The 26,198-nt window shown below is 44.4% G+C and overlaps 1 protein-coding gene and 1 non-coding gene across 2 annotated transcripts in view; one reads left to right on the forward strand and one right to left on the reverse strand.

The window, feature by feature from the left end:
- Positions 1-26,198, forward strand: part of LOC127205278 (sodium-dependent glucose transporter 1C-like) — an 88,796-nt gene that overhangs the window by 20,425 nt on the left and 42,173 nt on the right. The window contains 1 exon segment of the mRNA XM_051164482.1: positions 15,699-15,793. Within this exon segment, the coding sequence (XP_051020439.1) occupies positions 15,699-15,793 (95 nt within the window).
- On the reverse strand, positions 4,365-4,496 carry LOC127205463 (small nucleolar RNA SNORA55). The gene has a single exon (XR_007832670.1). It is a non-coding gene; the product is annotated as a small nucleolar RNA SNORA55 (small nucleolar RNA).

Here is a 26,198-nt window from a genome sequence, read left to right on the forward strand (position 1 = left end):
TGCACAGGGAACGGGATTTTCGCTCCCTTTTTTCAGACCACTAACTACAAGAATCACTTAATTTTGAGGTCCTTATAAATCCAGAAATTCAAGAGGACTTTCACTTGGCCCAGTATACAAGGAGCTGGTTTTAGAACTAAAGGTTTTAAAAGGAGCTGGTCTTGAAAGTCAGATGTCTTGGGGCAGAGGAGCTCAGTGGTAGAGTTTCTTGTTTCACGGTCCGCTCTTGCACTCTCACTAGCATTTGAAACGTGCATTTTTTGTTCCTGACCAGAATTTGCAGAATTTGTTGATAGCACTTTTTGCTTTTTCTAGGGCGGTCATTTGCACTCAGGTGCACTTCATCTCGTACTAGATTCCACTGGTCTCTGCCATCTTAGCCTCAGTGTAAGAAAGGAGAGCAACTTTGCTCTCCTGTAATGACTCCTGCTTGCTACCTGCACTAATTTAGTTCACTGTGCGTATCCATATTCTGAGTTCGGAGTCTTTTTTTTTTTTCTTCCCCAGAACCTGCTGGAGAGTTCCAGGGCAGGAAAGGGGGTGGGGAGCCGCAGCAGGCTAGGGGTAGTTGGGGGCGGGGAGGGGGCGAGGCCTGGATAGATGGCTCCCAAGTGGCTCTGATTGGCGCTTTTACAGGCCCTTAGCAGAAGGCGCTAGTGGGCTTGGCTAGTAGGCGCAGGCAGCTACAAGCTTCTCACCTTTCTGCTTTATTTTTGAGACAGGGTCTTTCTATGAAATCCATGTCGGTCTCCAGCTAGTCAGTCATTCCGCTGAAATTTAAGAGCTGCTTGCCACATTTTTTTTTAGCGTGTTCCGTTTCGAAGCTGTACTTCCAAATTCCTCCGCCACGCGGCACCCGTCAGTCAGCTGGTGTCTGCGGTACCGATAGGTGAGATGCTACCGCCCGAGAGCGTCCTGCGATCACCTCGGTCACCACGTTTGCTTCCAACGACCGCCCAAGCTGGCTGGAGCTTTCTTTTTCGTCACGTGATGGCACAGGCTTGTGTAAGATGAGACCAGGGTGTCTCCCGCTTGCAACACCAGCATGTTTGAAGTCCAACTTTTTCTTGGCCTGATTCAGAAAGGTTACTTGGGGGAAGGTGGCACCAGGCGGAACCTCCAGGGCTTGGAAGGACGCGAGCTCAGAGCTCCAGAGGGATCCACCTAAAAGCTGGGCAGTAGCTGGAGTTGCCAAGCTGGAGCTGCAAGTGGAGTTCCGTGGGTTCGGGGCTCCGGCTGCTGGGCAACGCCTCCTCCAGACCGAGTTCCCAACACAGAATGAACAGAAGGCCGTGGCCTCCCGGCGGAGTGGCCAGACCGGGAGCAAGCTGCGCTGGTTCTCCACCGCGGTCCTGTACGCCGCCTTCCTGGGGCTGGTGAGAGCTGAGGCTGCACCCCTCCCAGGCTGGGGCGCGAGTCTCCTTCAGGGGGACCTTCCCTTTCCAGCTGGACTCTCACCTTCGCTGCCTGCACGTTCTGTGACTCGGCACTTCAGGCTCATCAGCTATCTCGTGGGCGCTTTTTAATCACTGAGGGTTGCTGTCGGGTTCGAAATTGATTGCACTGTTTTCTAACTGCAGCACACTTTCCTAACATTGCCTGGGTCTGTAGCCACTGCAATCCGAACTGTAACTTAACTACACGATAAACCCACTTTTCCAGCGCTTCCACTTTCAGGTGGCCCTCCACTTGGTTTTGCGCATAGGAAATAGGCCCAAGAGGAAAACGGCTTTTCCTGGTGTTTTAGTGGCAGAGCCTGAACGTGTCTTACTCTGCTCACGAGTCTACCCACTTGAAACGCTTTCTTAGAGCAAAATGTCCCATTGGAAGTGCCTTTTGCCAATCCCTGTGTAAACTGTGGGAATTTCCGTGTTACTTGGTAAATGTGGTCTGGGAAAATTTGGTTCCCTAAGAGAAAGCTATTTCTGCCCCCATACCTTTGATGCCTCTCAAATTTTGAGAGATTGTCTGAAACCTTAAGCGCGCGTGCGCGCGCGCGCGCGCGCGCGCACACACACACACACACACACACACACACACACATATATTTTTCTTCCTGTCAATTGACCAATTGATTGATCCAAACAGAACCTCTATTCATGGCACAGTTATGCTTTCTTTTGTGTTCTTATTTACTGTTTAAACTACAAAAGATGGAGGAACAGGAACATGTATGACCCCCCCCACGGGGGTAGGTGGGTAGAGTCTTGTTATATAGTCCAGGGTGGCTTCAAACTCTGCATTCTCCTGCCTCAGTCTCTTGGGTACTAGTATATATATCACCATGCCCGGCCCAGTTTATATCTCTTGAGGAAACTACACAATGCTGTTAGTAATACCATGAAACTCAGTTCAGTCCTTATTTGTCTCTGTGAAGCAAATTGAACATAATGAAACAACCTAAACATTACATTAAAAGGGAGGTCTAAGTTTTCTATTTCCTGCTATTGGTCAGGATTCCTATTGGGGTTCTGATGGAGACTAAGGACCACAGCAAGCTGTGAAATCCGCTGACTTAAAAGTGTCTCTGTGAGCCGGGCGTGGTGGCGCACGCCTTTAATCCCAGCACTCAGGAGGCAGAGGCAGGTGGATCGCTGTGAGTTCAAAGCCAGCCTGGTCTACAAAGTGAGTCCAGGATGGCCAAGGCTACACAGAGAAACCCTGTCTCGAAAAACCAAAAAAAAAAAAAAAGGGTCTCTGTGGTGAGCCTGGTCACACATCACAGGGACCTAGAGACCCACTTAGCTACTGTGACAAGAACATCTTAGCATGGCCAGGCTTGCCACCGCCATTCTGGATGTCTGCAAACCTGAAGTGGCTCCTGTTCCCACAGGCACCATGCTGAGATGTGTCCTTAAGACATTCCTTCAGCAACAGCACTGTCAGTGCTTTGACCCAACCTGTGTGATTCGACTAAAACTCCGGAGGGAGGTCACCTGTTGAAAAATGCAAGACACAAAGAAGGAGAGTCTGATTGATCAAACTCTCAAACTTTATTAATCAGACAGCAGCTTTTATAAGTCAGAAGGCAGGGAAGCATATTGCTATAGCAACCTAGCTGCAGGCTTTTCTCAAAACACAGGGAATTCCAGGCAGGGCATAACATCCTGCCACACAGGGTATCTGGCTCCCTCTTTGTCTAGTCTAACTGCTAAACCATAACAGGGTTGCTCCATCTCTATCTGTCTTTATTCTAACCGCTGACCCACAACAGGGTCAGCTAGTTTCTGGTGAAAGGCAAGCTCTAGGAAAAACAGAGACTTAAAGGTGCAGGCTCTGACAAGATGGCTGAACATTGGCCATATGGCCTATTGTCCCCAACAGCTCTTCTGTTGTTGTTGTTGTTATTGTTTTGTGAGCTGAACCCAGGGCCTGGTCCATTTGACACGATGCTCCCCAGATGAGCTATATACCCAGCTACACTTCCATGACTTGTTTGTTTGTTTGTTTTTAAACGATAGGGTCTCACTATGTGGCCCTGGCTGACCTAGAACTTGCTACCTAGACCAGGCTGGCCTCGAACCCATAGAGATCCACCCACCCCCTGCCTCCTGAGTGCTGGGATTACAGGTGCATGCCACCACACTCAGATTCATTGCTCTTTGCCTAGTAGTAAAAATCAAGTGTATGTTAGGTGCAGCAATCTATTTTATTTAGCACCACACACAAGCTCACAGCACAGGCAAGAAGCTAAATGTCTTTTCCCCACTAATTGGTGAGCACACGTGTTCTCATCCACCTTTTTACCCTTCTGAACAAGGGGATCTGATTTACTATGACACACACAAGATTTTTCCCAAGCTTAAATCTTAGCATCAAATGCCATACGATGGCACCGCCTTTGCCCAGAGTGAAGTCAGTCCAGGAATCCTGTTAAGACTTTTCTCCAGCAGAAGCTCACTGCATGGCTGGAACTAACTTTGGATATTGGCCACTTCAGTATGATCATGGGAAATATGAAAACTTTCAGGAAAACTATTCAGAAGGCAAGAGGGAGCCAGGTCAAATAACAAGTTCTAAATGAGCAAAGAAGCTGAGTAGAGTGGAGAAATTCTCCGTAGATCAATCTCGGGCCCTGGGGCCTGGAAAACATAGCTACCTGGGGGCATTTGAGGAGACCTCAGTGAAATTTGTTCACTCCTAAGTTTGTGTAGTTCTTGAACACGGTCCAGTGGAAAACATTTTTTTGTTAATCATTTAGCATGAAATAATGGTGCGTAGGCTCATTTAGTGAGGAAACCTTCCTGAATCTAGTGGTCATGTAAATCATATGACTTGTGTATTCAAAATTAACCCGTTGCAGACATCACTCAAACCAGTTTCCTTTATTTGTCGGTATCTAAGATTTTTTTTTTTTTTTCAAGAAAGGTGGCAGAGGTGTAGAGACAGGCCCCAGCACAAATGGAAATAGCCCATCTGGATTTCCTTTGCTCTGTTCTAGCACCTTCTGTCCCCAGGCCGGCATGTGTCTAAGTTATTAACTAGAGAATCAGGGCCGTATTCCCAGTGAGTGTAGGAGCCACAGAGCAGTGATGTCCGGCGTATGCAAGAAAGCTCTCCCTTCTTCCTCTGGGTTTCATGGTGATGGGTTAGAAATATGGAGCAGCGTTGGCCGTGGTGGTAGTGTTTTCTTATTTGGAGACACTGATCAGTCCATAAACCCAACAGCTGCTGGGTTTTGTTGTCATTGCTGCAGCTGCTGCAGTTGCAGTGGTGGTTGTTGTTGCATTGGCATTAGCCTTGGGGTATCCTCCATGGTGCTGTGTATCTCCCTGTAAGGAAATGGAAGGAATCAAGATGGTTGCTGATGAGGACAGAGGAAAAGGTTTTGCAGTAACAGGTCATGCTTGGTCCATGAGTTAAGCTGTCCCTGCTAGGGATGTCTTTTGCCTCTCAGGAGAATCATTCCCGGTCAGGTTTGCTATAAGGTTCCCAACAGATGTATAGTTTTAAGAGTCTTGAGAACTGTCAATCTAGAACCGAGGCCTCTCACTTTTTGTAATACCAGAGCAAATGCTGGCATGATATCTTCCAACAGGGTGAGAGGGAGTTTCTAAAAGACTATTGTTTAGATCATGAAAGTGCAGGCCACCACCAGTTGGTTGCAGAGGATTTCTTTTACCTAGTGAATATGCTTTGTCCTGAGTCATGTCACACTTCTTGTGAATGGGGTGGGAGAGACTTGGAGTAGATCACAAGGCCTAATAAGTCTGTGCTCTCCCGTGGCAGTGGCTTCATTTGCCACCAAGAGGTAATGCCATTGACGGGCCACCTGGTCAATCCAGGAGCTTGGCTTGCAGCTGCTGTGTTTGTGACACGTGGAAAGTGAAACAAGCATTGCTGCTGCTGGAGGTTTTCTTCGGGAACGTTCCAAGAGGAAAACACATATTTTTTTTAAAAAAAGTCGCTAAAGTTATTTATAGCATTAGCCATTCTGAACAGAAAAGTTTCCATCCACCTAGAGGACACGCACTGAAAGCGGGGAGCGAATGAACCCCCAAAGCATTCAAATTGTCCAGGAGTTGCTACAGCATTACTTGAGGTTTTTATTATCTTACCAAAATCATAGGTATGACTAACCAAACACCAGCAATGGGCCTTTTGTGCAATTTTTATAAAACAGCCTGTCAGTGTTTGTCATCATTTGAGTCATTTCGGCCTTTCCGTGATGAGCATGGAGCATGTGGACCGTTGTTCTGGGCTCTTCTATACACTTAAAGATAACTCTCAGAACTAGGACCGATGGTGTTACTGCGGGAGCATTACACACCTACAGATCCCGCTTACTTTCTGAAACATTAGCACATTGACACAAATGCAACTCCAGGAGATTTTAACATTGCTTATTTGGCCTACTCACCACGTGATTTATCAAATTCACCCAACTAATTTGCCATTTCTCTGTTTCTAGGAATATAGGTCATGATTTTGAGAAAGTCCAAGGGACTTTCTGAAAAATCCCAAATTAATTCAAGGTAAAGAAATACATAATTTAATTTGAAGAAGGCCATAAAAAAAACCCCACAAGTTTAACACATTTTATCATGATAGAACTGTAGGTCACAATTAACTGCAGCATAGTGAACTTTCATTTAACCAAAGTGATAGTAGCACTTCAAACTAAAACTTAAAAATCAGGTAACTGTGGGATAAGCTTAGATCTGTTAGTAAAGAGGACTCACTTTCCTTAAGTGATTTTTTTAAATGTTACAAATACAGCATGAAAGACCAGACATGATCTTGGCCGTTTCCTTCAAATCTTTGTTTCTTGGGCCAGCTACCTCAAACAATAAGCAGAACAGACCCTTCACACGTCCCATTGAGCACTGTCCAGCGTATACCGGGAAAACAAGAACACCGAGTTCTACTTCTTCAATGAGCCTTACTGTTAATGCTCAGTTTCTAGAAAAAAACTTTTAAACAATTCTCTTCTACTCTCAGCCAGTATGGCCGCACAGAAAAAAGTTCATAAATTCCTGTTCTGCCCATATTATTCTTAGTTCACAGCAACAGTCCTACTTTAAGGCAGAAGGGAATTCATTTTCCATTTGATAATGCATCTTCATACTTTACAGCTTTCCTTACTATCTTGGTGACCCTTCTACCGTCATGATCATGACTAAGGCAACTTATAAAAGGGTTTATTTGTGCTTCACAGATTCAGAGGGCTAGAGTCTGTGACCAGCATGGCAGGGAGCATGGCAGCAGGCAGGCAAGCATGCAAAGCAGGAGCTGAGATGTTACATGTTGAGACCACAACCACATAGCAGAGAGAGAGAGAGAGAGAGAGAGAGAGAGAGAGAGAGAGAGAGAGCGCACACTGGGAGTGGAGAGGGCTTTTCTAAGCCTCCTCCCAGTAACACACCTTGCCCATAAGGCCACACCTCCTAACCCTTCCCAAACCGTTCCACTAACTTGGGACCAAATATCCCAGACATATGAGCCTATGGGCACCATTCTCACAGTTTCTAAGTGTTAGAGTCCATGGCCATCACGGTGGGGAGCATGGCAACGGGCAAGCAGACATGGCACTGTGGCAATCACTGGAAACTTACATGTTAGGATGACCACAAGACAGAGTGAGAGAAAGCTAACTGAGAATACTGTGGGCTTCTGAAACCTCAGAGCTCACCCTCAGTGACACAAGTCCTCCAACAAGGCCACACCTCCTAACCTTCCCAAACAGTTCCGCCAACCGGGGGGCAAGTATTCAAACCTAAGAGCCTTTGGGGCCATTCTCACTAAACCCACTACACTTAGAAAAGGCACATCTCCTTGTATAATTGCACGGGGCTTCTTGTTTCTAGTGATCTTATTTTCTTTCGTGTATTAGAATTTTAACCTGCGTATGTTAGTCTGGTGTGTTTTGATGTTAATTAATAAAAAGCCATCAAACCTGGGCAGGGCAAATGAGATGGGCGTGGCTAAGGCCTCCAGGCATGGTGAGACAGAGAGAATCTTGGGAAGAATGGAGCCCAGAGGAGAAGGGAGAAGAAGAAGGCCACCATGGCTTAGATGGAGGAGAAGCACATGGCTGGTGTGGATGGAGATTTGGCCCAGATGAGGAACATTAGCAAGTGTTTGAGATTATGGATGGGAGGCAGCTTGATAGAAATTATTAGAAGCAGATGGCATGGGATTGGGGCAGGGAAGTAGCTTAGAAGATTAATGTCTGCCCTGCCCCAGGTTAACTAAGCTTATTTTAAAATATAGTTTAAAATAAAAATGTCTGTGTCTTGATTGATTGCTAGAGGGTTATACTGCCATAATAATAATTATAGGCCTAGTGAGTTTGAGGCCAGCCTGGTCTACAATGCGAGTCCAGGACAGCCAAGGCTACACAGAGAAACCCCGTCTCAAAAAACAAACAAACAAACAAACAAATAACCCAAAAAACAAAATAGTTATATGCCTGATAATAAACATTATTAGGCCATAGTGTTAGATTAACAACAAGTGGCGCTTGACATGGGACAATTATTAGGCAATACTGATCATTTAACCACAACAAATTGATGCCCTAAGTGGGGCTTGAACCCATGACCCTGAGATTAAGAATCTCATGCTCAGTAGCCAAGAAGAGACTTGATACCCTATGAGAATATATAGGGGGACGTAATCCCCCTCAGGAACAGTCATAGGGGAGGGGAATAATGGGAAAATGGGGGGGGGGAGGAATGGGAGGATACAAGGGATGGGATAAACATTGAGATGTAACAAGAATAAATTAATTAAAAAAATTTAAAAAATAAAAAAAATAAAAAATAAAAGAAAATAATCACACACACACACACACACACACACACACACACACACACACACACACAAAAAGAATCTCATGCTCGAGCCAGGTGTGGTGGCGCACACCTTTCATCCCAGCACTCGGGAGGCAGAGGCAGGCGGATCACTGTGAGTTTGAGGCCAGCCTGGTCTCCAAAGTGAGTCCAGGATGGCCAAGGCTACACAGAGAAACCCTGTCTCGAAAAACCAAAAAAAAAAAAAAAAAAAAAAGAGTCTCATGCTCTACTGATTGAAAGCAATGAAAGTAAATGTGCCCTTGTCAATTTTATGATGCCAGTCATGTGAAGAGTGCTAAGTGTATTGATCATAACTCCCAAAAGAAGCGTGTGCTCTTAGAATAACCTGCCAATGGCCAATGTGGTACAGGTATAGTCACTAACTGTCCCGATTACCTTTAGTCTCTTTGATAGAAAACTATAGAAGAGGCAAAATTCATCACCAGTCCCTTGGCTCCCCCACCCCCTAACCCTTTTGTTATCTCTAGGTTTAAATTATTTGTACAGATTTCCTTTATCCCCAAATGTCCATTTCTTTTAAAAGTTTTGTTTTAAAAATGTTTATCGATGTTTTGACTGCATGTATGTCTGCACACATGCATGCCTGATGTTCATGGAGGCGGAGCATGTGTCAGATCCCCAAGGTTGGAGTTACAGACAGTTATGAGCTGCCATGTGGGTGCCGGGAACTGAACTCTGGTCCTCTGGGAGAGCAGCCAGTAGTTTTAGCCACTCAGCTGTCTCTCCAGCCCCCAAACTGTACATCCTTGATGATGAGATGGTAAAATATTCTGGCACAGAAGGAAAATCTCTTATAGAGACATTTCTCTCATGTCTGTTTAACTCACTTCCAACAGCTGTGCTTGAGACACTAATAAATGTGAGGTTTCAAGTGGCTAGATGCCATAAGCTATTTTTCTTGCCAAAAAATTCCCCAAAAAACCCTTATACAACAGATAAGTTTAATTTGTAGTGGCTCTAAGAAGAAAAAGTTATGGATATGTATTATATTTAATGGTGAAACTCTATAAAAATATAAGAAATGTTTTTTTAAACTATTAAAAATCCTGTTTTATTAACTAGACTACCCAAGTGACATAGACCCAAAAAGAATGTACTTAAGTTCTTTCTTATTTTTTGGAGACTTTATTTGTAATACTATTTTTCTTTTAGATTTATTTATTTTATTCTTTGGGTATTAGTGCTCAGGCCGCACGTATGTGTGCACACCTCATACATGCATTGTAGCTGGTGCAGTCAGAAGAAGGTTTTAGAGCTCCTGTAAGAGTTATAGATGGCCGTGATCCACTATGTGAATATTTTGCAAGAGCAACAAGGCTTATTTACTGCTGGCCCATCTCTTTAGGCCCAGGTATTATCTTCTTAAGTAAATGTTTTGTTTTGTTTTGTTTTTAATTTAACTTAAGTGCTGGAGAGATGGCTCAGTGCTTAAGAGCACTAGCTTCTCTTCCAGAGGACTCAAGTTCAAACCACAGTGCCCACATAGCAGCTCACAACGGTCTGTAACTCCAAGATCTGACACCCTCACACAGACATACATGCAGGCAAAACACCAATGCACATAAAATAAAGCCAAATTAATTAAAGGAGAAAGAATTAAATTTAGCAATATAGTCATATATAATAATATTAGACATACAAATACAGGCAGACACAATTCAACCTATAAGCAACAGATAGTAGGTTTTTTCATTTAAAAAGTCTGGGCAGAGCTGGGTGTACTGGTGCCAGTCTTTAATCCCCGAGAGGTAGAGGCAGGCAAATCTTTGTGAATTCAAGGCCAACCTGGTCTACAAAGTGAGTTTCTATACAGTTAGGGCTATTTTACAGAGAAGCCTTGTCTCAAAAAGCTTCAAACAAACAAACAAACAAACAAACAAATAAAAAGTCTGGCACATGCCAGGTAAAATATGCAAAGCTCACTAATGTACTATAGCATATATAGATCGAGGGTCTTGGTAGCTCAGTGGTAGACTGGCATGTTTAAGGTCTTAGGTTCAATCCCCAGTACGCCAAAGTCCAACCCTAAGTGCTATCCGCTCCATGTTGTCTTCCTTACGGATGGAACAAACTTTCCTGCCTAGGTGGCTACAACCTTTGACTAATATTTGTAAAAAGAATGTATTTTTTCCCCTGAGATCTATGCAAGGACTCTTAAAAAGTTTGTTGATTCATTTGGTCTTTTAGATATCTCTGTGTACCAATTAAATAATGAATTCCATTAAAACAAACAAACAAACAAAAATGTCTGGTAGTATTGGCACACACTTTGAATCCCAGCACCCAAGAGGCAGAGGCAGGCAGATCTCTGAGTTCGAGGCCAGCCTGGTCTACAGAGGGAGCTATAGACAGCCAGAGCTACACAGAGAAACTCTGTCTTGAAAAACAAAAACAAACAAAAATCTGTTAGTCGCGTGGCATCATGGAGCCCCACTTTTCAAATACTCCTCCCAAGGAAACAAGCAAGTCAAGCATCCTGTTTTGTCCACTACATGTGTATGGTACCCTTAGCAGGTTAACTTATTTCCCACAAAGCACACAGGTTCTGGGCTCAGAGCATTTGTCAAGTTAGCAGGTGTCTCAGGAAACAGACTCCCAGGCTCCTCCTTAGATTTTTATTTTAAAAGGGATCTTTCTAAGGCCCATGGTTGCATATGGTCCAGTCAATTACCAGACCAAAAGCCATCCTGGACTCAATCCATTATAAAGTGTTCAAGTGCAGTCAACAGTTCAAAACACATACCTATATCACTCCAATCAAAAGTGAAACCTGCTCATGACCCTGGCTCTTGTGTGGAATGCTGGGGTCCAGGGGACCCTGGGCAGTATGACTGTTTATTTGGTGCGATCATGATCAAAGCAGGTCTAGTCCCAATCACTCATCCGATGCCCAGAGGTCTAATTTAGCAAGAGTTCATTTGAGCAAAGACCTGATTATCATCGTTCATTGTTATGTGCCCATGCTAGACATCCAATGTAGACTTGAGATTGGTCCAGAGGACCTGGGTTTGACTCCCAGCATCCACATGGTGGTTCACAACTGTCCACGACTCCAGTTCCGAGGGATCTGATGCCCTCTTCTTGCTTCCTCGTCTACTGCACGTGGTTGTGCACAGGCATGTAAAACATGCGCAAATGTAAAATAAAAGTAAATACACAGTTAATATTTTTCAAAAGGATTAAATAACTGGGGTGGGGTGGGGGAAGGAAGGACTTTTAAATGAGGAAAAATCAACCAGCGTCTAATCTCTGGTGATAGTAGAATCATCATTGTAAAAGTTTTGCTTACTGTGAATGGGCCTTAAATAATTTTCTGCTTTGTAACCCACTCCTCACTTTTTTTTTTTTTTTTTTTTGTAGTAAATAAAAGTGAAATGTAAGCCTGGCGCACGCCTTTAATGCCAGCACTTGAGAGGCAGAGGCAGGGAGAATCTCTGTGAATTCGAGGCCAGCCTGATCTACAAAGCGAGTTCCAGGACAGCTCGGACTGTTACACAGAGAGGCCCTGTGTCCAAGGGGCCGGGGGAGCAGAGGGGGAAAGAAATTTATGTTATCTTGTTTGCAAGCAAATCTTTCTTTCTACTATTTTTTTTTTTCAGGGGATGACTGTTGCCATATTGGGACCCACATTTCCAGACCTGGCAAGAAACGTGAACCGGAACATCAGCAGCCTTTCCGAAATATTCGTGGGCCGTGCCCTCGGCTACCTGTGTGGCTCTGTGGTCGGCGGGGTGCTTTTCGACTGTATGAATCATTTTCTACTTTTGGGTAAATAAACATCAACTTTTGTTTACAACTTGACTCTTAGAATACAAAACACGGCTTTGTTTCTGGGGGAAAGGCAGCCCGGAGAGGAAGGAGTACGCCAGCCACACCATGCAACGTAAGCTCTGAGGGATGCTGGGAGAACCTGGAGGTCAGCTATTTGTCCTGGGTTTGAAACTTAACACCCTCTAGAATTGTTGATGCATAAGTAAGCAATAGTTGTTCTTTCCAAAGTAAGCTCAGGATATACATGTGTAGGCAATTTGCCGCGAGAGAGTCGCTTGAGAGAGAAGCTCAAGGCCTGTGTCTTCTCTTTTTTTCCCTAAGATTTATTTATTTATTTATTTATTTATTTATTTATTTATTTATTTATTTATTATGTATACAGTGTTCTGCCTACAGGCCAGAAAAGGACATCAGATCATGTTACAGATGGTTGTGAACCACCACGTGGTTGCTGGGAATTGAACTCGGGACCTTCGGAAGAGCAGGCAGCGCTCTTAACCGCTGAGCCATCTCTCCAGCCCAAGGCCCGCGTCTTCTAATCGTGCACTCTGCCCAGAGCTACACCCAGCCCCAAAGCACACATCTTCATTTCCCTTCTCATCTGCTACACTGATTCATTTAAAATACTTTTAATGATTTAATTCTAATTGGGGGGAAGGTATGGGCATGTAAAGGTCAGAGGTCAATATCAGGTGTCTTTCTTTCTCAATCATTGTCCTCCTTACTTTTACCCTGAACCTCAATCTACCAGGCAGACTGGCTGGCTAGCAAACCCCAGGGATCCTCCTGTGGCCTCCCCTCAGCCCTACATCCACAAGTGTGCACAGTTTTCTGTTTCTCTTAAACAGATTCTGTAAGATCACAGTCAGGCTGTTTGCTGTCAGTAAGTGCTTTACTGAGCCAGATCTTCAGTCCATATTCAAAGTTTACTACAAACTTCTACAGCTATTTTTTTTTTTTTTTTTTTTTTGCCTTTCTGTTACCTCAAATCCAAAAATCCCTATCAGTTTATAAATGTCAAACCTTTCAAAAATTTCAGGTTATCTTATTTGTTAGAAAGATTGTAGTCTTATGTTTATAATTTATTAATAGTGTTAGAATGGTATTCATATCACAGATAAATACATATATATATATATATATATACACACACACATATATAATTTTTTTGAGGCAGGGTCTCTTTATGTAGCCCTGGCTGTCCTAGAACTCACTGTATAGACCAAGTTGGCCTCAAATTCACAGAGATCCGCCTGTCTCTTCCACCCCCTCAATCCTGGAATTAAAGCCATGTACCACCACACCCAGTAATTATTTGTATTTTATAATCCATAAAGATAGCATAAGATTTACACAACATAACCCATTTGTATAAATTCTCAGATTGTCCAGTTTTAACGTGACCTTGCTTTCACTTTTGCTTTTAGGACATTGGTTTAACCCTGTGTGAATACTGTTTCCGTAACTGACGTTTTCACCCATCTTCTTAGGAATGTCACTGTCGGCTACCACAGTTGGTCTTTACCTTATTCCGTTCTGCAAGACACCAACACTGCTGATTGCCACGATGTCTGTATTTGGTGTCTCGTTTGGCGCTCTGGATACAGGTTAGTGATGCTGACTGTTGTCTCCGGGGAAAGTGGATAAAATGACGCCACCAGCTGTAAGGCCCGTGAAGTGACACTGGCTCACTCAGACGGTCATAGGCTCGCTCATTTAAACCCACCTTCTAGCAGCTCTGCTTCTCGCCAGCCAGGGCACCAGTTCTGAGCAGCTAACAGTTAAGTGAGCTAGACTGTATTTCTCTGTGAGAGAGTACTGCTATGCAGTACCAAAGTGTGAAAGGAGCCCTTGCGTGTGGGTAATTACAGGGTAGGTGAAAGGGCTGTCATTTTGAGACAGAATTTGATCATATCAAAAAGAAGAATTAGTGACTTATTAGAATGAACCAAAATTGGGCTGTAAAAGTCCAACTTAAAATTCACCCATTTTTGAGCCCGGAGTAGCATGAGATGTTCACAATTTTTCTCAGTTTATGTCAGAAGTTTCTGTGTGTCCCCATGTTTTTGGAAAGCCGTTAAACAACGTGCGTGATGCAAGATGCTTGTATGCCCCAGTTCCAGCTCTCTACCCCTCCCCTCCTTCCTCTGGCATTATTAAGTTGCAGGTGGAACTATCTTATGCTTTAGGCTTCATTTAGCTGAAAATGAGAGGGTGGAATTGCGTGTTTGTCTGTTTTGTTTTGTTTTTTAAAGATTTCTTTATTTTTTTATACATATATGCCTGCATGTACACCTGCACACCAGAAGAGGGCACCAGATCTCATTATAGATGGTTGTGAGCTACCATGTGGTTGCTGGAAATTGAACTCAGGACCTTTGGAAGAATAACCAGTGCTCTTAACCTCTCAGCAATCTCTCCAGCCCTGTTTGTCTGATTTTTTAAAAAGAGCCACCAGCTTGATTCTTTTTCACCTGGGAGCTGCCCAGAAAGTATGAACTCCGCTTCCAACAGATAATCTTGTTTCCTGTAACAACTGCCAACTGGGTGTTTTGCTCATAAATAAATAACCGTTAGTGCCTGCCAACTCCAAGTACATAAAGCTGAAAGTTTGCAATATATTTATTAAGATTTGAAAATATAGTTATTAGATATATTACAAATTTTGCAATATATTTATTACCTACATAGGAGCAAGTGCATTGATAAATATTATTGCCCAGTGTGGTGGAAGGTGGTGACCACTGTACTGTAGGTCGTGTATTTGAGGCATCGCAGTTCATAGCTCTTGGTGATGTATCTTTATGCACAGAATCAACTCACAACCAATACTGAATAACTTAGAGCATGTCTAATGCTCACTTTTGCAATATTCATCCAGTTTCTGATGGCAATGAAGCACTTTTGTCTGTTTAAAGGGCTCTTTAGATTTTTATTATTTCAAGTATGTGTATGCATTTGTGTCTGTGTGTGAGTGTGTGCGCATGAGTGTGGGAGTTCAGGGACAGGGTGCTGATCCCACTGTGAACTGGAATTACAGGACCCTGTGGACCGCGGGACTTGAATGCTGGGAACGCAGTTCTGGTCCTCGGAAACTGCTGGCTTATCTCTCTACCCCTGATTGTTTGTAGTTTTACTAAATTACTGCGTCTAGCAAATGATTTTCTTCATGTCTCATTGGCAGGTGCAAACGTCCTCATCTTGGCTCTTTGGGGGGACAAAGGAGCCCCCCACATGCAGGCCTTGCACTTCAGTTTCGCCTTGGGTGCCTTTCTGGCTCCCCTGCTGGCTAAATTGGCCTGGGGTACAACAGCATCTGCTCAGAACCACACAGAGTCCGACTTTGACCCGCCAATGCTGAACCGATCCTCTGAAGCCGCCACAGGCTCTCTGTTCGCGGTTCCTAATGACATGAACCTGCTGTGGACCTATGCCTCCATCGGCACCTATGTTTTGGTCGTTTCTGTCTTTCTGTTTGGTCTGTTTTGTAAGAAACGTTCAAGGCAGAAAAAATCCACAGCGTCTGCGCAGGGAGCTCGAAGGGCTAAATACCACAGGGCCCTGCTCTGCCTCCTCTTCCTCTTCTTCTTCTTTTACGTGGGAGCCGAGGTGACCTATGGCTCTTACGTTTTCTCCTTCGCCACCAGCCATGTTGGCATGGAAGAAAGCGAGGCTGCTGGCTTGAACTCTGTCTTCTGGGGGACCTTTGCAGCCTGCAGGGGTCTGGCCATCTTCTTTGCAACACTCTTACAGCCTGGAACCATGATTGTGTTGTGCAACATTGGCAGCCTGACCTCATCTTTCTTTCTGGTGCTTTTTGACAAGAGTCGTCTTTGTCTCTGGATTGCAACTTCTGTGTATGGAGCCTCAATGGCAGCCACATTTCCCAGTGGAGTTTCTTGGATTGAGCAGTACACCAGCATAAGTGGGAAATCCACAGCATTTTTTGTAATTGGTGGTACCCTGGGAGAAATGGCCATTCCTGCAGTGATCGGAATTCTTCAGGGGCACTACCCAGACCTGCCAGTAGTTCTGTACACATGCCTGGGGTCAGCCATCTTCACTGCTGTTTTATTTCCTGTGATGTATAAATTAGCCACCTTACCTCTGTAGTGCAAATGAAAAGAAAACATCTCAGGGGTCAGAACATTTTAACCTCATCGTTTGGCCCATAAAGAAAAGAATGAATGGGAAGATGCGGAAAAGTGGAATGGACCAGATTTTGAAGACGCTGAACAATGAGTGAGGCAGTCTGTGTTCCTTGTTTAGAAACATTTTGCGTGGAACCCACAGTTGGTGTGCTCAAGTGCATTGTTAATCCTGTGAAATGCTGTGCCCGTTTCTCTACTTGTTACTGCGACCACTACTTGACAAGAAGCCAAAGGAGGGCTTGTGTTAGCTCACGGTTTGTGAGTACAGTGCACTATGCGGTGATGGGTATGGTTGCATGAGGGTCCGGGGGGCTAAGAACCTCGTCCCTTCCCATCTTGGCAGAGCCGGAAGTAGAGAGGGAACCAAACATGTGGCCAGACACAAACTCTCAAGCCCTGATGCACTTCCTCCAGAGGAGCTGTGCTTCCTAAAGGGTCCACAACCCTTTAAAACAGCGCCCCCAGCCAGGCACCAATTCGCACTCAAGCTGTAGCAGCACGTTGTCCGAAACCAGGACAAAGGGCTAATACTTAGAGAAGACTAAGTTCTTATTGACTCTCTATTACAAAGTGAGGGTTCAAACTCAGGAGTGTGCACAGGCCAGGTGTTATCATTAAAGATAACTACAGTGAGATGCAGCAGATCTGATATGGAGAGGGTAGGGAAGGGGAGAGGAGTTAGGGCCTGAGAGGGCCATGAGGGTAGAGAGAGACACAGACAGACAGTGGAAGAGAGAGAGAGAAAGGAAAGGAGGCTCCCTTTAGAAAGAGTGCAAGAGAGAGGGGTAAAAGAGAGGAGAAAGAGATGGCCCAATTGGTCCTTTGTATCTGGTGCCTCTGGTAAGCACCAGGTGGTGGGCAGCAGATGATGATGTCAGGTTGTTAAGCAACCTAGAGGCAGATCAGATCAGCTAGCAGGCTAGCAGATCAACTTGTGAACATCCCTCCCTTTTTTCTATAATTAAAAAAAAAAAATGAGGAAGATGGCAGGTTGGCCCTTTTATAGTCTGGTACACACTTGGTGATGGCAGGCGATGACATCATAAGTTGCTAAACAACCTAGACACAGCTGCCTATATGCTAACACAAGGCAAGCACTCTACCACTGAACAGATCTTCAGCCCCTGGTTTCTTTTAGTCCACACTTATAAATAGGCCAACCAGAGAAGATCATCAGCAGAGTTTCAGTGGGATGGATTATAATGGATGAGCTAATGGCAAGACAAAGTTATATTATATAAATGCAGATTTGTTGGGAGCAGAAGGAAGGGAAAGGGAAGACAGAGAGACAGAGGGAGAGGGAAGACAGAGAGACAGAGAGAGAGAGATAGAGAGAGAGACAGAGAGAGAGAAAGAGAGAGAGGAGACAGACAGAAAAGAGAGGAATGGGAGGAGAGAAAGCAGGAGGGAGGGGAGAGAGGGGAACCAAAATGTCTGGATTATATATAGTGAAAGAGCCTCTGGGAGAGGGAAAAGCCCAGCCCTGGGCTGGAGAGTTCAGGGTAGAGGCAGGGTATGTCAGCTACACCCTGCAGCAGGTAGGGACCTAACACAGGTGGTCTCTGGGGATTTGGGTCCCGAGATCAATGTGTAGGAAATGATAAGCTGTTTTGAAATGTTCTGTAATTCCCAGAGTTACGTAAAGTACTTCGTGGTCTTGGACTCTTAATTTCTTATGAGGCTCCGGTTTGACAGGAGTCATTGGGCAGTATTTTATGGTCTCTAATTTTGAGAGTGTGCAAGGAATTCATTCATGTTTGAAAAGTTGGGTGCTGGGCTAGAGAGATGGCTCAGAGGTTAAGAGCACTGGCTGTTCTTCCAAAGGTCCTGAGTTCAATTCCCAACAACCACATGGTGGCTCACAACCATCTATGATGAGATCTGGTGCCCTCTTTTGGTGTGTAGATGTATATGCAGGCAGAGCACTGTACATAAATACATAAATCTCTGAAAGTAAGAAAGAAAGAAAGAAAGAGAGAAAGAAAGAGAGAAAGAAAGAAAAGTTAGGTAGCGTTCAAATAGATCCATCACTGAGGAAAAGAATGGATTTGCCAAGCTAGCACTCAGGCCTCCGTATTCACCAGGGAAGTTGGGGAGAGCAGCTTCATGCAAGACTGTATTTGGATGTGGACAGATGTTTTCATTTTGCTTGGCCTTACTGGTCAGTTGGATGAAAGAATATTAATGGCTTATTTTCCTATATTTATAAAGAGACCTGTGCAATGGGTTTTAAGAGAGCCGTCTGCAAGACTTGACTCTGGCTTTTGGGTCGACGCTGAGGCACTTAATGTGGCCTTGTTTGTCTTGTCCCCTGAGTTGTGTTTCTAGGACTAAAAATGAGATGCTTTCCCAGCTGAGTTTGTCCGGGATGTCTGCTGGAATAGCCAGTGGTTCATTTCAGATGAAGAGTGAGATAGAAATGCCCTGAGAGGGTGCTACTGACTGGGAATGGATGAAGATTTGATAAGCTTACTGTTCAAATATCCATTGGTTTTCCAAAGAGTGTATTTTTACTGCCACATTTCCCTGATCTGAAGGTATGGCCTTCCTTCACACTTTAAGCATGCCTGAGCCAGAGTGTGTTTTATAGCCGATGATGATGATGATGGTGGTGGTGGTGGTGGTGGTGGTGGTTTTGGTTTTCTGAGACAGGGTTTCTCTGTGTAGCTTTGGCTGTCTTGAATTGTAGACCAGGCCTCAAACTCACAGATATCCTCCTGCCTCTGCCTCCCAGAGTGCTGAGATCACAGGTGTGTGACACCACGCCTGGCTCAAAGATCATTTAATATCATGACAAATTATAATTGACAGCTGGATTCTGTATACAGAGTAAAAAAAAAAATTCAGTGTTTTATATTAGTAAAAAAAATTCAGTGTTTTATATTAGTAAAATAAAAATTCAGTGTTTTATATTAGTAAAAAAAAAAAACAAAAAACAAAAAACCAAACCAGTAACTACATCAGTTGTGGCCACTACACTATGTTTAAAGACAAGTTTAAGGTAAAAGCTATTTATTTGTTTATTTCAAGATGGGGTCTTACCACTTCATGTTAGCCTTGTCTTGAATTCTGGGACTCAGGCAATCCTTTTTCCACAGCCTTCTGAGTTCCTGGGAGCTACACAAATGTACCACATCAGACTGAATATTTTTAATCTATGAATTTTTGTGTTGAAACAGGACTTGTAGACAGTTTGTTCTGATACATTGACAGTGGAATGAATTCATGCCTAGTTGTGTTCATATGGGATTAGTGACACTTTGGTCCACCGCTTTAGTGGGAGGGTGAATTTGTAGATAGTCATATTCAGAGATCTGTAGATACCGGGTACTGCGGCCTCAAATATGACAGCTGTAGATGGGTCTTTTTGAGCCCTCAACTACCTCAGTAAGACATAATAGGCCTGGGTCTTTCTGCTTCTAGGTTTGGTTTTCGCTATTTTAAGGTAATAATTATGTTATAAAATACTGTAAACATTTGTCGGCTTTCATTTACAGTCAGGCAGTCTGCCTAGGGCCTGGAACACATGTGTTGCCCATCATACAAAACTCTGCCTCCCCAAGTAACACCGAGAAGGTGGAATGGCCACCACAGGCTCCTGCATATTAGTTACAACAAAGCCTTATGCACACTATCCTTGATAAATGAACAGAATTAAGGAGTGATTTTGTTTACGTCTTCCCAAGTTTTATTGTGAATGACGTTTAATTCCAACCTGAGTGTGGTGGGTTTGTTTTCTCTTGTCTTTGTAAATTACTCTTTGGTTTAAGGGAAATGTAGAACCTTCCTTCACTACAGCCCCCCACCAAGGGGTTCGTGTAACCACCCTACCAGCTCTGGAGAGGATGGGTGGGCAAAAGGCTCTCGCTCTTTTCAGAGTGTACTTTCCTCTTAGAAATTAAAAGTATCGGGCTGGAGAGGTGGTTCAGAGGTTAAGAGCACTGACTGCTCTTCCAAAGGTCATGAGTTCAATTCCCAGCAACCACATGTTGGCTCACAACCATCTATAGCAAGATCTGTATACATAACAAATAAATAAATCTTCAAAAAAAAAAAAAAGAAATTAAAAGTATCACTGGATGTGGTGGTGCGCATCTTTAATCCCAGCACTTGGGTGTTACAGGATATTGGATCACTCTGTGAGCCCGAGGTTGTGTTGTTTACTGGAAAAAAAAAAAAACAAAACTTGTTTCTAGCACACCCCTTTAATCCAAGAGCGTTCTGCTTGAATTAAATGAAGTCAACCCTAGGTCAAGAGGCGGAGCAAGCAACCAGTTGACAAGGAGTGAACATGAGGGGGGAAACAAGAGAGAGTAAGAGGAAGTTAGGAGGATAGGTAGAGAGACTCACAGGAAGAAGAAGGGAGGGGCATTCAGTTCGAGGGTTTTGGAGATGGCTTGGGGAAGGAGGTGCCCTTCTCTTTAGGGACATCGGCTGAGGAGGAAGGTCAGCTAGGTGTGTTCTCTGCCTCTCTGAGCCAGCAGCTTTTACCCCAGCACCTGGCTCCCAAGTCTTTATTGGTAAAATTGAAAGTTTGAGAATTTGTTAAAAAACAACACTTGGGAGGCAGAGGCAGGAGGATCTCTGTGAGTTTGAGGCCAGCCTGGTCTACAAAGTGAGTTCCAGGACAGCCAGGGATACAGAGGAAAACCCTGTCTTAAAAAAAAAAAAAGAAAAGAAAAGAAAAGAAAGAAAAGAAAGAAAAAAAGAAAAGAAAAGAAAAAAAAACAAAGAAAGCTGGGTGTGGTAGCTCATGCCTTTAATCCCAGCACTCCGGTGGCAGAAGCAGGTGGATCCCTGTGAGTTCGAGGCCAGCCTGGTCTACAAAGTGAGTCCAGGACAGCCAAGGCTACACAGAGAAACCTGTCTGGAAAAAACAAACAAACAAAAACCAAAACAAAACAACAACAAAAACAAATAGAGAAAGAGAGAGAGAGAGAGAGAGAGAGAGAGAGAGAGAGAGAGAGAGAAAGGAAGAAAGAACTTCTGCTTGAGGCTGGCTTGGGATGCATTGTATGAGAGAATAATTAAACAAAAACAAAATAAAACGAACAACAACAAAGAAAAAGCCTTTGCTCAATTTTTTTTTTTTCTTTTCCTAAGCCCTGGGGCCTTAGGCTATAGTGCTAATTTTTAAAACTAGACATTTTGCCTTCAGCATCTGCTTATTTTTTACTATTGTTCCTTCCTTACTTCTTACTTGTTTTTAGACAGGCTCTTGTTGTGTAGCTCCAGCAGGCTGGTACTCGCTGTGTAGCTCAGACTGGCCCCAACTCCCGGCAGGCCTCCTGAGTGCTGGGATTTCAGGCACGAGCCATCATACACAGGTAACATTCAGAGAGCAAAAGAAACAGGCGGAGGAGATGAGAATCGTGGCAAGAATATACTTGTGTTTAGAAGAAAACATAAAATCGCCAAGGCTGGTTTGCATGGTTGTGTGTGCAGTGGAAGAGCGAAGGAGCTTGAATAATGAAAACCAGGCTCCTGAGGGCCACGCGTAACTAATCTTTAGTACAGCAGGCGCCACAGGTAGACTTGCTTTGGTGCAGTCCAAGTGTAAAGGAAGCTTTTTAGTTGATTTTAATTTGCTTGTTTGTTTGTTGGTAGTGTTTTTTGGGGGGGCATTCTTAGAGCAGAATTAGACATCAGTACTGTGCTTGTTTTATCCTGGGGCACAAAGTGCTTTTCTCTGGACTGTGACATGAGGAGTGTTTAGTGATACTGAAGGAGGGTAAAGTGCCACCTGCTTCTGCCCTCTAGGAACCATGAGCTCCGGCATGAGAAAGGACCCAGGGAAAACGTGACTGCGGTGTCCTCTTGTCCCCAGGGCTAGAGATAAGCCTTGGGTTCTGTGCATTTTAACCCCAACTGCTCAAGAATTAATTACCATGCAGTGTCCCCAAATCGCCTGTGCCCGGCACTGTACATCGCAATGCCCACTGACCTGCAGTGGGGCCTGAGCACTGACCTTGAAGTTCAGTGTAGTGCAGTCTCAGGCAGGCTGAGGACCAGCGCCTTTGGGGGTGCAGACAACCAGAATGTCTGCTGGGTAGAGGCTAATCGACAGGCTGGTGGAGTTGTGCTCTTTGTGGGGGATTTGACTGTGCCCTCTCCCTGAAGGACGAGCTGGGATGGAGAGATGCCGTTCGCTGTCAGCATGGCTGCTGCTCAGGCAAGATGGGAGAAAGGTGGGTTCGGCTGCTGGAAGTTCTGCGCAAACACAAGCAGTTGCAGGCCCTGCAGCTTGTCTGCCTCTGACTTAGGCACTCTAATAAATTGTGATTTTCTTTCCACCTAATCAATTGTGGTTTTATTTCCTCTTTGAATGTAAATTTAAAAATAAAATAAAATAAAAAGAGGAGGACATGACTACCCCTAAACTATGGAGAGGGTTTTTATTGTAGAGTTAATGGAGAAAGCAGGTGGAGGCAAGAGTCCAGGCTGAGCATGGCTGCCAGACTAAACTAGCCCATGAGAGGAGCGAGGGGAGAGAGAGCAAGAGAGGAGATGCTGACTAAGGAGGTGGCCTACTGCCAAAAGGCTGTTCTATAGGGATGGGCTGGGGCGGGGGCAGGGAGCAGGAGCCCAGGCCCTGGGAGGGAGAGGTGTAGGATAAGGGTCAGGGTGAGAAGTGCTGGCAGGAGCCACAGGGACTGAGGCATGCTGGGAGAGCTGGGAGGGGCCACAGGTACTTCTGAGACTTGTCTTGGGTTTGAGACCTAACACTCTTAAAGAGGAAGAGCAGCAGGTATGTGAATTTATTACATCTACATATAATTGCATTCACTGTTTATATGGCTTTGTATAGTATAACCGCTTGAGTAGAACATTGTGACACATAAATACATTTGTAATTGTAAATTCACATATAATTGCAATAAGCTTAGACTCCTGGGTCATTCGTTATTTTACTTTTTAAAATGAGCTTGACATCTCTCCTTCAGAAATTAGCCAAGAGGATCGGGCATGGTGGCACGTGATTTTAATCCCAGCACTTGGAAGGCAGAGGCAGGTGGATCTCTGCGAGTTTGAGGCCAGCCTGGTCTACAAAGTGAGTCCAGGACAGTCGGGGCTACACACAGAGAAACTCTGTCTCAAAAAACCAAAAAAAGAAAGAAAAAAAAAAAAAGAGAGAGAGAAAAGAAAAAAGAAAAAAAGAAGAAAAGGAATTAGCCAGCCAGGCACCGTAATGCACACCTATAGTCCCAGCTCTCAGGGAGGCAGAGGCAGGTGGATCTATGTGAATTCGAGGCCAGCCTGGTCTACAAAATGAGTCCAGGATAGCCAGGGCTACATAGAGTAACCTTGTCTTAAAAAAAGAAAGAAAGAAAGAAAGACAGAAAAAGAGACTAGCTAAGAATATCTCCGTATTCTACATTTTGAGTGTTTCATACTTACACTGGGTCCCTACAACATAAGTTGTACACTGTTGCTATAACAATGACATGCACAGTCCTTGGTTTTTGTTTTTTCTTTTGTTTGTTTGGTTTGTTTTTTTTTTTCAGCTCCTCTCAAGAACTTTACACCAATTTCTAAACTTCCCAGTTCACCAGTGAAACTGTTACTTGCTAAGTGACTTAGTATGTATATTGTTGATACATTTCCTAGTGGGGCTGGTTATAGATGCCCCTCTGTTTCAGAGGAGACAGGAGACTCCTGAATGCATGTCAGGCACAAACTGGGCGTCCTCTCCTCGCTCCCCGTCTCCTTCAGGCCCAGCTGTGGAAAGCCCGATGTCAGTATGCAGGCCTTGTTTCACGCTTAGACAAAAACAGTGAGACAGTTCCAACTCAAAACTCTTCCCTCTCCTCTCTCCTCCCTTCCTCTCCTACTCCTTCCTCCTCCCCCCTCCTCCTCCTCCTCTCCTCTCCTCCTCCTCCTCCTCTTCTTCTTCTTCTTCTTCTTCTTCTTCTTCTTCTTCTTCTTCTTCTTCCTCCTCCTCCTCCTCCTCCTCCAGGTTTCTAATAAAGGTTTAATAAAGGGCAGGGCGGAAGAGGAAAGGCGGGACTTCCAGGCAGAGATAGGAAGTCTGGGAAAGAATCAGGCATGGGGATTTGACCACCAGACACGAAGGAAGTCAGAGTGAGGAGTGGTAACAGGCTATGTGACAGACGTGGACTAGAATAAAGGGCTAATTAAGCTATCTGATCTCATTGGGGAAAAGCCTAAGCTAAGGCCTGAGCTATAATAACTAACAATAGTCGCTGTGTTATTATTGGGAGCTGGCAGGTCAAGACAGTCCGGGCGGGATTTATCTTCCCACCCCTCTCATTTATGAGTCTTTGGAAAAGATACTTTAAACGTTGGGAAGCTGAAGGTCAAAGAGATCAGATGTGTTATCTAAGCAACTGTAAGAACTGATGTCCTTGGCTGCCGTCGTCCCTCCTGCTTTGACCTGGGTTTAGAGCTGTGCACCTTGTCTCAGACTTTCTTTACCTCTGCTTCATACTTGGGACTCTGGCAAAGCTTGGCCTTTCTGTCTCCTCTTAGGAAGCCTTGGCAGTAGGGAGGAAAAGGCTGCATTTCACTGTACTAAGGGAGATGAGTGTTGAACAAAGGCCCCAGTTCTTTCTACAAGAAAGGGTTTGGTTGTTTCTGCACCCCTATTCCATCTTCGTAGACTTGGCCAAGCACTGTTCTTATGGACGATGTAGCTAGAGAGGCGGGTTTCTCCTCAGTGCTAAAGCTGCTGGGCAAGAAGGCAGAATTTAGTCTGAGATTTGCATGACTCCAAAGCTCTCTCTTCACTAAGCTATACTATGTGTTTTATTCACACTTGCCTCATATAAGCCGCCATCTTGATTTACCTGTTTGATCCATTGCTGTTGACTAATGTAGTTGGGCTTCAGCCCATACCTGCCTACACACCTGCTCTACGTTAGGGACTACTCTGGTTTCCTGGCCATGTTTAATTCTTTAATTAATGCAATAATTTATCTACCAAAACATGGGGTGATGGGGCTAGAGAGATGGCTCAGAGGTTAAGAGCACTGTCTGCTCTTCCAATGGTCCTGAGTTCAATCCCCAGCAACCACATGGTGGCTCACAACATCTATAATGAGATCTGGTGCCCTCCTCTGGTGTGCAGGTGTACATGCAAGCAGAACACTATATATAAAATAATAAATAAATATGTTTTAAAACTTTGAGTGCCTTTGTTTGTTTCTGTTTTTTTTTTTTTTTTTTTTGAGACAGGATTTCTCTGTGTAATAGCCCTGGTGGTCCTAGAACTCACTCTGTAGACCAGACTGGCCTTGAACTCACAGCGATCCACCTGCCTCTGCCTCCCAAGTGCTGGGATTGAAGGCGTGTGCCACCACTGCCTGGCTGCTCTGTATTTTATACACAGCATCTACATGGTCCTTAAAGATACCTTCCTAAACACCCCAAACCGGAGTGGGTTTCTGCAATCACAGCCCCCTGTGCTCCTTCGTGTGTATCAGTACTAAGCACAGCTTTCAGCTATGTTTTTGGTGTGATTGTTTCATTCTAGTCTCTTCCACTAGCCTGGAAGGTCTGTCAAGGAGGGAACTGCAGTCCTGTGTGCATGTTCTCCCAGCGTTCAACAGCATCCAACCTAAGTCCTCCATGCCCTCTGAGGTCTGTGCAGAGGCCTAACGCTTTTCATTTAAAGTATTCAATTCCCTATGGAGAATTCCACTATTCTTCAAAGATCCCCATGACATGTTTCTTTAGTGGAACCTTCTCTAAGCCTCCCAAATACAATTTGTTCCCCTTTTTCTTTTTTCTTTCTTTCGTTTTTTTTTTTTTTTTTTTTGGTTTTTTGAGGTAAGGTCTCTCTATGTAGCCTTGGCTGTCCTGGCTTTGTAGACCAGGCTGGCTTTGAACTCACAGAGACCCGCCTGCCTCTGCCTCCCCAGTGCTGGGATTAAAGGCGTGCACCATCGCATCTGGCTTATTCCTCTTTTCTAGATGCTCCCATAGCCCTTTCTTCGTA

Source organism: Acomys russatus, chromosome 21 (genome assembly GCF_903995435.1).
Source record: "Acomys russatus chromosome 21, mAcoRus1.1, whole genome shotgun sequence".
In the NCBI taxonomy this organism is placed as follows: domain Eukaryota; kingdom Metazoa; phylum Chordata; class Mammalia; order Rodentia; family Muridae; genus Acomys; species Acomys russatus.